Source organism: Arachis hypogaea, chromosome 6 (genome assembly GCF_003086295.3).
Source record: "Arachis hypogaea cultivar Tifrunner chromosome 6, arahy.Tifrunner.gnm2.J5K5, whole genome shotgun sequence".
NCBI classification, from domain to species: Eukaryota; Viridiplantae; Streptophyta; class Magnoliopsida; order Fabales; family Fabaceae; genus Arachis; species Arachis hypogaea.
In genome coordinates this window covers 20,286,078-20,296,526 of record NC_092041.1, presented here as the reverse complement: position 1 = coordinate 20,296,526, position 10,449 = coordinate 20,286,078, and the positions used below count along the sequence as shown (strand labels likewise).

Here is a 10,449-nt window from a genome sequence, read left to right as displayed (position 1 = left end):
AGTGCACCACTGCACCTAACACCAAATCCTAAATCCCTGATTCTTGTGGCCCAATTCTCCTTCATTACAGACCAACCTAAACATACGTAATTAATTAGTATCCAAAGACGGAATAGTTGGCCCTTCACAATGCGATGATAAACAACGTGAAACAGGCACATTTTTCACACACACGGCAATTTTATAGTGCAACACCTAGTTATAGCATCACATGCTGATTTTCACAATCAGTACCATAGAATTTTCATTTTCACGTATATTTTACTTTTTATATATTTATTATTACTAGGTGCTATATGTGTCAACTCAATTTTTTGGTGTAGGAAGTTGGGACAGTTTGTGACTTTTTCTTTTTTGGGCTATTTTAAATTCTAGCTATAGATTGCATCTATCAAATCACTTAGGCAATGAACTATAATTTACTTAATATATTAATATTAATATCTATTAATTTATAAAAGACAACTAGTGCATGTCTATTTGCTTGACAAGTGTATAGCTGGAGTTGTTGACACATGGCAAAATAAAAAGGAAAGTAACAAGTTACAACTGCTCATATTAGGGGTGGCAGTGAGGCGGGTAGGGGCGGGTTTTTGCCCTACCCGACCACGCCCCACCGTCCTTTTACTCAAGTACTATCCACCCCGCCACTACCCGCGGGTAGTAAACTGCAGTACCCTAACCCGCCCCTGCAGGTACCCACCCCACCCCTTTTGCCCCTATAAAAATTTAATATCATTTTAATTTTTACATATTCATATATAAATTAAAACAAACACTTAAAATTCATAAATAAATTAAAATACAAACATAAAATTCATACAATATCATTAGCTCAAATAACTCGAATTTAAAAAAGAAATTAGTGTTAGATCACTACAAATTTAACAACATAATAAAGAAATTATAATATTAGATATAATGTAGTCTTCAATCCTTATTCTTGATCACTTTCCACATCATCATCATTAAAAAATTACAAATCAAGATTTAAACCTGAAAATCAAAAGTGATAACAATTAAACAAAATTAAAGATACTCAGTAGAATTAAACAAAATAAAAATACAAACAAACAAAAATAATTCAAGTAATATATAATGACAATAAGCAACATATTAGTCTTCTTCACAAAGTTGAAACAAATAATAACACAGTACACTACTGTAAAAGACTAAACAAAGCATATAAATTATAGTATAAGAGAATATAGTATAAGACTTTAAATTATTAGAATAAATAATTGTCAAGACTCATTTGTCAATAATTATTAGGCATGATTAGGGAGTGATTTAAGATTATTATTCATAAGAACATGACTCAGATAAACAGAACAATAATACTTCATAAGCACATGATTTGTCAATAATAATTCGGACCTTTTCTTTCTTTGATGCATATCATTCTAGAATGAAAATATGATTGTATAAGAGATAATGAATTTCTGCCAAGATATAATAAGCACAAGATAAATGTCAAATAAGCACATGATTTGTTGAAATAAGTTTTTCCTTTGATTCTCAATCAGTGAAATCATGTTGCCTTAAGAAAGGCTCTGTATTCCACTTGGATTATCATTTCCCCCACTGTCACCTTGGCCATGTCTTTCTACAAGTTACTTTTTTCTAAACTATGGTTTTGATTAGAAGCCAAATTGGAATACTATCCCATTGACCTTTTAAATTATAAACTGATTTGAATACTATATGTTAATTGACCACATTGGTTTGTTTTTCTTATTTGATAAGTTAGCTTTTCTATTTTCGGTGCTAACAGTTATTAATAAAGAAAAAGTGAAAAGGTTCTTCGTCCGTGGGGGTAGAGACATTCCTCTCTCCCTCTGTGTTCTGCACCCATTGCATATAAGATTATGAATGTTGCAAATTTCTCTTAACATGAATTAGATAAATAGAACAAAGGGTACCCATCAAATCATCAATATCAAATAGTGGGAAATTAACTCACAGTTACAAAGTTCTAGTTACAGATCTATTGTTCTAGTTCCAGAATTTAGTTGCAGATCATAATAGGGGAGAGAGAGAGAAAAAGAAACTTACAGATCCAGTGATTCGCAGGACACAGGGGCGATGACGAACTCACAATGACAGCGATGGCGACAGATTGACAGCGACGGGCTCACGGCAAAAAATAGAGGAGGCCGGCAAAGTTCTGCTCTCAGACAGAAGACGGCGGCTAAGCTCTGCACGGACGAAGGACGGCAGCGAAGCCTCTCGGACGGAGGACGGAGAAGAAGTCCTTCTCTCAGACGGAGAACGACGGCAATCGGCGGGTTTGGAGAAGAAGAAGTTAGATGCTCTATTGCTCTCAACCTCAGTAGCAGCTTCTCACACTCGTCAGTGGTCACTGAAGATTGGAGAAGAAGAATAGAAGATTAGGGTTTCACCACACCTACATGTGTACTTTAAAAACATGATAAATGGTTGTAGTGTGTTTGTTTAAAAAGTTTTCCCGCCATTAAAAGATTGTTATTCTCCTACAAACATTTTCCTTCATAAGCCTTGAATCCTTTATCCTGTGCAACCTGAAACATCATGACAGAAAATTTTGATTTTGTTACTGATATGAATGCCAGGAAACTATATTGGAATTTCAAAGTTTATATTGTTAGGATATGGAAAGTTCAAAGTAAAGATAATGAGAAGGAGATTGGTTCAATTGAAATGATTCTTCAAGATTGTAAGGTAACAACAAATCTAAAAATTGTTTATCTAGACAACATATTTGTTACCGGTTTAATATATCATGTTTCAAGAATGTTTTGCCTCATATTGATGCCGATTTATTTTTGCATTATTTAAAATAGGGTGGCAGGATCTACGCCACTATTCTGAGGGCGCTAGCCAAGAAATGGAGTGGTAACATCATATTGAGATGTACATAATGACAAACTTCATAGTATTTGACAATAAGACCATCTCGAAGAATGGTGTTAGTAGGATGGTACTAACATTCTCTCATAGAACAATGGTTAATCATGTGGATAACCCAAGCTTTTCTCTAGAAGCATTTAGGTTGAGATCTTTTAGTGATCTTCTAACAGAAGATAGATTGGAACATTCTGAGATGTTTGGTGAGTGTATTTTTGTTTGGTGTTATTTCCATGATGAGTGTATCTGTGTACTTGAGTTCTAACATATTTTTGTTTTATAGATCTGATTGGTAAGGTGGTCGGTAAGAAAGACCCGCGAAACTTGATCACTAGCAAGGGTTTAATGACTAAGCGTATGGTCGTTATTTTGGAAGATCTTGGGTATGTATTGTGCGACCATGAATGTATTGATTTGATATCGATTTTCTCATAACATAACCAACAAACTTCTTTCATTTACTATTTTATTCTCAGGAATAACAAAATGAGTTGCACATTGTTTGGTCAGTTGGTGGACCACATTCTTCCACATCTTGATGATGGGAGAGTTGAGCCACTTATTGTGGTCCTTAAATATTTCAAAGCAACAAGGTGGAATGGTAAAACTTCAGTTTAGAGCAATTTTGATATCTCCAAAGTTCACATAAATCCAAAACTGAAAGAAATTGATAGTTTTAGATGCAGGTTAGTGTAATTTATAAAATTAATGTATCACCTTTTAAGGTTGGATGAACTGAGCCTTCATATGTGTGGGAGTTAATTTGTTATATGTAGATTGCTCAGTGGCGGTCCATCGAGCTCAGCTAGGATTAGCCATGTGTCCTCTCCGGCTGCGTGGTCTGTAAATGATGAGTTTAACCGTGGATCTATTAGTGTGAAGACTATCGAGGATGCACTAAAATCTGTTGAGGTGTTATGTTTTAGTTATTTTGATGGAAAATTTTCAAAGACAATTGAAACCATTTATGTTAGTGTGAAAAGTAACCACGACACTATCTAAATATTATTTTACTGTTTTAAAATCATTACAGGAAGGTCCATATGGATTCCTGGGGAAATTGTTTCAATAAATGCAGGAAAAAACGATTGGTTTTATAAAGCATGTAGGAGGTGTCCCAAGAAGGTTGAAACCCCCATTGGTGATCGGTATGAATATGGAAGTGTGGCCACACATATGGAGCAGCCACAATAAGGTTGTGAACAATACATAAGTCAATATACTATTTCTATCGAAATAGTGTATGTATAACTGCAATATAATATTAACCGATTTTTCCATGTCTCATCATATGTTAGGTACAAGGTTGAAGTAATGGTTTATGATGGATCAGGTAGCATCAACCTACTTTTGTGGGATAGGGAGACAACTCAGTTATGTGGGAAGCAGGCACACAAAATCGTTCTCGAGGATGTAAGTGTGATTGTTTAATGTAACATTAAAGTAAATGTTTAGAACTAATTATGGCTAGGTGTGAGGTTTTGTAGGCAGTTGGAGATGACGATTATCCACCATTTCTTAATAACATGATGGATAAGGTGTTTTTAAAGATTAATGTTAAATCTGCCAATATAAAGCAATATGATCTAGTTTACACCGTGATGAAAGTTTGTGATGATGAGGATATTAGCCTCAAGCACCTCCCAACAAATATATCCTCTAATCAATCTGCTCATGTCTATGTATGTGTGTAGTCTCATGTTATAGTTATAGAATAGATTTTCATACAATGTTGTTTGACTATTGAGTATAATATCTAATTTTCATTAGGGTTTTAATTCCCATAGGAGGCTGACTGCAGCAACTCAATCGACGTGTCAAGTAATGTTGTGGCTATCATCAGCGATAATGATCCTGAACTTACTTTGGTGAGTAGTTAGGATACTACATAGATGTGTTTTTTTTTGTTTTGTTAAAGATTAAGTGCATACAGTTTAGGTGGTGATGTAAGCTAATTGTTTTTGTTTTTATGGTTGCTTATGTAAAGGATTCTATGGAAGAATGTATCTCAAGCCTCAAGTTCAAAACACCAGCTAAGAGAGCTGTCGGCGGTTCAAAACATGGATTAATCAATGTTAACAACTTAGAGGATGAAGGGAAGCTGTCCACTAATAAGTTTAAGTGCAAGGGTGCAAAGAAGTTGAGGTCCTAGCTTAGTGATGGGGATAACTAAATTGTTTTACTTATGTTTTATGCTACTTAGATATGTTTTTTGATCTCCTTATTTGGTTGTGATAAGGAGAAGATATTTGAGACCAAATCAAATATAAAGATTAGATATGAGAATAGTACCCTATGATATATATGGTTGTAATATTCTAGATTTATATTTTGTAAGTTAATGATATTTTATGAGAATATTTTGATGTAAAGTTTCAAATTGTTATGGCAAAAAATTATTCACGGTGATCAAAATAATTTAGAAGATCAACTAAATGAATAATATGGAACATACTTATTGAAGCTATCAAATACTATAATGGAAATAGGTCTTTTAAATGCAATTTTGCATATAATAAATAGCTGACCAAAGCGTTCTTTTTGTAACTACGGTCTATATCTGGTCAGATTAGGAAGTAAATATTATAGAGGAGTGAAATTTATTGGTTGTAGTATTAGAAAACAAAATGAATCCAATTTTACCACTTCATATTCACAACGTCTGTCTAGAAGGCAATAAGTAAGATGACTTAATTCAAGACTTAAATACTACAATTTACATTACATATCAAGACAAGACCTATTTGTGCTTCATTGGTTTAGAGACAATTGAAGTTGATGGACGAACATGACAGATTTTATTTTAATAGGAGGACTCAAAACAAGTGCTTATATATATGCTACAACTCACAAACAATAAAGTGTGTCAAAATCCACACTTCAATTGTGAAGGTTAGTTATCTTCAGGTAGAGAACACTAAAACGGTCAACAATGCAAGATAGAAATGTTTATTAATGTAAGTCTAAACCAATAATTTCATAGTCATTCATAAAATAGTTTAGATATGCACAAAAGACAACGTATGGTTAGTTGGCATGTTTTAGTCTAAGTTGGTATCCATGTGAGACAACGTAGGCATCTAAAGTAGTACACATAAGAACCTGAAGATTTAAGTGATGCCAGAACTATGAGCAATGGAAAATCTACAAATGGTATCCTGGATTTGAGAAAAAAATAAAAAATATGAGCAGAGAGAAAGATATGAGCTAAGATCAAATATTTTATCAATTAAATTATCGTGCAAGCATGGAAACACCTATTTGGTAAAAAAAATATACATGCTCATGTAAGTTTGACGTAACTTCCATATGGACTACCCCCAATTGCTAAGGTTTAAGTTTGTTAAAAATATTTTAAATTGTTAAGGCTTAAACATTTCAATAATTAGATTAACTTAATACAAAACTGTAATGAGACGTTGTATGAGGTCCATACGTTTAATTATTAAGGCCAACCACGAAATATTATTCTACTTCAGTATTAGATGCAATAATTGGAATGCTATGAGCAAAGATAAAGTCTTTATATCAATCAAGTAATTTTCAAAGATTCCAGGTATTAAATCTTGAATTAAGCAAGGGTCAAAGTGGGTTGATTTTGCTGTTCAAACTTCAATGTATATTAATAAGCAGTCCAATGAAGTGATTGCATATAAGGATTACGACAAATTAGTATTCTTTTGTGGACTATCACCATATTAGAATAAAACAATGATATAAAATGGTCTAACGTGTCTGTGTGTATTGGGTGTCTATTCAAAAATAAGCTATAGACATAGATCATGAACACTTATACCGATTAAGTTGAAAGCTTTATATAATCATGTCATCTCATGAAAAACTTTATGTATATACATAGGTTGTTCATTTGTTTGTGTTTTCGGTTTCAATAGAATGACTCCTACCATAAGATGGCTAAAAGCTTCCAATCTCATAATCAAGAAAGAGAAATTAATAAAGCTACACATCCATATTAAACAACATTGGTTTCTGAAAATTTAAGTCATGGCAGGTTTGTGAACAATGAAAAAGCATTGAAAGGTATCATCTAAGTATGCAAGGGAAAAAGATATGAACAATGAAAAGCTATGAATAGAAAGAAATTTTTAGAAATTAAAAAAGCTGTACATCTATATTAAACAACATTGGCCTCTGAAAATTTAAGTCATGGCAGGTTTATGAGCAATGAGAAAGCATTGAAAGGTATCATATAAGTAAGCAAGGGCAAAAGCTATGAGCAATGGGAAAGCTATGAACATAAAATTTTTTTAGAAATTAATAAAGCTGCACATCCATATTAAATAACATTGTTCTCTGAAAATTTAAGTCATGGCAGGTTTATGAGCAATGGGATGATTTTGAAAGGTATCATCTAAGCAAGGCTAAAAGCTATTACAATGGAAAAGCTATGGATAGAAATAAAGTTTTTTCATCGATGAGGTAATAGTCAAAAGATTCCAAAGATAAAATCTACTTCTGTGTATTGAGTGTCCATAAGAAAAACTATCAGCATAGGTTATGATCACTTATACAATTTAAAACATCGGCATAACCTCCAGAGACCTCAAAGTATATCAAGAGTAAGGAACAAATTCAAAATAATATAAAACCAAAGAAACCGTTTTATAATAAAATAATATAAAATAAAAATAAACATATCACCGTAATTATAGTCTAATATAATTATTATTCCTAGCTAATTCTTGGTTGATACTATCATCCATACCTAAAAATTACCAGCAATCCAGTTACAATACAACCCAACAACTAATCAATGCCTCAACAGTAACTTTTAGCTCCCAAAAACTAATCAATTATCAAGGCTTCAACAATAAACTATAAGATTTAATCATGCCCCAAGCAATCAGCTTCAATAATTAACCGTTCAATGCTTCAAGGAATCAACACCAAAAAAATTCATCAGTTACAGATGTATCTTAGTACATTAATATATATAGTTTTAGAAGCAAAAAACCATCTTGTTGTATGAAAGGCCTGTTTTTTCACTTTTATGTATACCCTATCTTTGGTCACTAGGCATGCATTTTTCTGATAGGACAAACTCATCCTCTGCTACATGCAAAAGAAGAACCTAGCTAAATTATATATATATATATAATTTACGTGAGCCTGATGGGGAAGTAGGAATATAAATATTATCATTAAACTATCTCTAAGGTTCATGGATCTGGGAATTTACTGTTCATGTTCTTATTTACTGTTCATGTTCTTAAATTTTGTACATATTAAACAATGCTTTAAATCTGGAAGTACAAGCCGTTTAATCTTATCACTCAAAGGGGCTGTAGCAGTAAGACCCTGGAGTTTGGGCAGTAAGGCTAATTTGACGATGTCCTTGAAAGTGATAAGATCCAAATGTAAGAACTCCTGGTGGCTATGGATTTAAAGGATAAAAAAAAGAGTTAAAACCCCCAGATTCAAAAATTTGAGTGATAGTTTAGTGATAATATATATGTTCTGTAACACCCTAACTAACAAAGCTCACGCTTCCGGCTGCGCGACTCTGATAGCTCGGACATTACGACGACACTTTTTCTATTTAATACTAAAATATGAGCCTGTTTAAAACTTTAAACCGCAAAACCGCATCTCAAAAATACTTTTGCTATACAACGTACATCCATACATATCATACAACATACAGAAACTCATAAAGAGTACATCCATATATATATACATACATATATATAAATAATATTACAATCATTACCCAATACAATTCCTATCCCTCTTATAGAATAAATCAAGATAAAGGCGAGGGTACAAAAATAATAATCTAAAGCAACACAGAGCATCTCAATAACAAAATAAACTCTTCACGACTTCTGCGCCCATATCCTGAAAGGGGGAAAATGTAGGGGGGTGAGAACATCATCCTCGAAAGGGTTCTCAGTAGAGGATTTTTGGGAATTACTGTAATAGGATACCTGAAGATAAACCGTACTAGTGATTAATAACTGACTTATGCCTCTTTTCAAAAACAACGCTTTACCATAAAAGATAAATATGAAATCCTTTTCTGAAAGAGGAAACTGTTCATTTAAAACAACATTCAAAAGCCTTTCAAAAGGTTTATCTATGCTGAACCAAAATAGCCTTTTATACTTTTCCAAACCAGAAATACAAAACCGAAATCAACCGTCGGTCCATCTCATTTCAACCACGGCCCTAGGCCCAAACAATCCAACCATAACCAATCCACCACAATCCAACAGAGTTCCAAACGCAAACACAAGTAGGAAGATGCAAACACAAACAAACAGTTATTGGAAGTAGAACAATTAGCAGTTAATCACATAGGCAAATCAAGTACAATATGCACACCCAAACAATGTCACATAGATGCATATGATGCATGCCTGTCCCTAGTGGCTGATGATATCATCTGTCGGTTATAGAGCCAACCCGACAAGTCCTGGTAGCTAACCATTGGATTGTCCCTCTGTCGTGTCTCCCCAACTCGAGTTATACTTAATATAAACTTGATCATAATCATGATCCATATCCATCACCCTCACTGGTGAATATTTATGGGGGTGAGCTCATCCGGGAATTTCACAGTTCCCGGCCACCCTGACGACATAGGGTCAAAAGAGCTTCGAGTCTCCACCTGGAGCACGTGGTGGCTAGCCACTGCTTCCTCCCAGGGAAACTCTTATCTCCGATAGTGGAAGTGCAATATCACAACTTATCAGTGTCTCAGCATAAATGCTTTCATTCTCAATCATGGATCAACATCCATCTCAGCCATCCGGCCCACGGTTCAATCCAGAACCAGCCAATATTCATATCATTCAAGCCATTCTGGCTCACGGTTCAATCCAGAACCAGCCAATTTTCATAATCATACACAGCCATTCCGGCTCACAACAAAACAGCACTTCCACATTCAAAATCATCAAATTCATGGAATCGGCATTTAAGCCATAAATCATTTTCTCTATTCATTTCACTTTGAAATCAAGTTTCAACTCTTTTCAGCCTTGGCTTTAGAAATCTCGTTTCTCAAATCATCTCAGGCTCATAAGCCAAATTTACTCAAAGTGAGTTCCTTTTTTAAAACAAAGCCACTCTCGGCATTCTCTTTCCAAAACTTCCAAAACCATGGAAGGTTAAAGATTTATTTCAAAGTATTCGAAATCACCCATACAACAATAGGATTTTATAACAAAAGTTCCTCGGCAGAGTCCCAAGTCTTTAGGGAAGGTCATCTTACATCAATTCTTTAAAATTCATTGAAACTCTTAAAATCATATATTCTCGGTTCAAGTAAATAAAACTAAATTTATCATGAAACTGAACCATACAAAATCACAAGTTCCAACCCGGTCCAAAAATTAACTCATTTGAAACGGAACCGGTTCATTTAAATCAAACCGCTTTCAGATTTCTTTTTGGAACCCATTTTTCCAACTCTTCTAAAATGCCTCAAACTTGATTACTCAATCAAAAGTCTAGGTTCCTTTAAAAATCACTAAAAACTCCTTTTTATATTGAAATCAATATTAGAGCATCATTCTTTCCTTCAGTGATTCAAACGGT

At 33.8% G+C, this 10,449-nt stretch overlaps 1 protein-coding gene across 1 annotated transcript; it reads left to right on the top strand.

Moving 5' to 3' along the window:
• The first annotated feature begins 2,550 nt into the window (after positions 1 to 2,550).
• Positions 2,551 to 5,038, top strand: LOC112805436 (uncharacterized). Its single transcript, XM_025847824.1, has 11 exons — positions 2,551 to 2,700; positions 2,823 to 2,874; positions 2,916 to 3,089; positions 3,170 to 3,269; positions 3,363 to 3,479; positions 3,663 to 3,868; positions 3,920 to 4,034; positions 4,185 to 4,299; positions 4,374 to 4,568; positions 4,674 to 4,754; positions 4,874 to 5,038. Exons 1-11 carry the CDS (start codon positions 2,551 to 2,553, stop codon positions 5,036 to 5,038), a joined length of 1,470 nt encoding a protein of 489 aa, XP_025703609.1.
• The last annotated feature ends 5,411 nt before the right edge of the window (positions 5,039 to 10,449 follow it).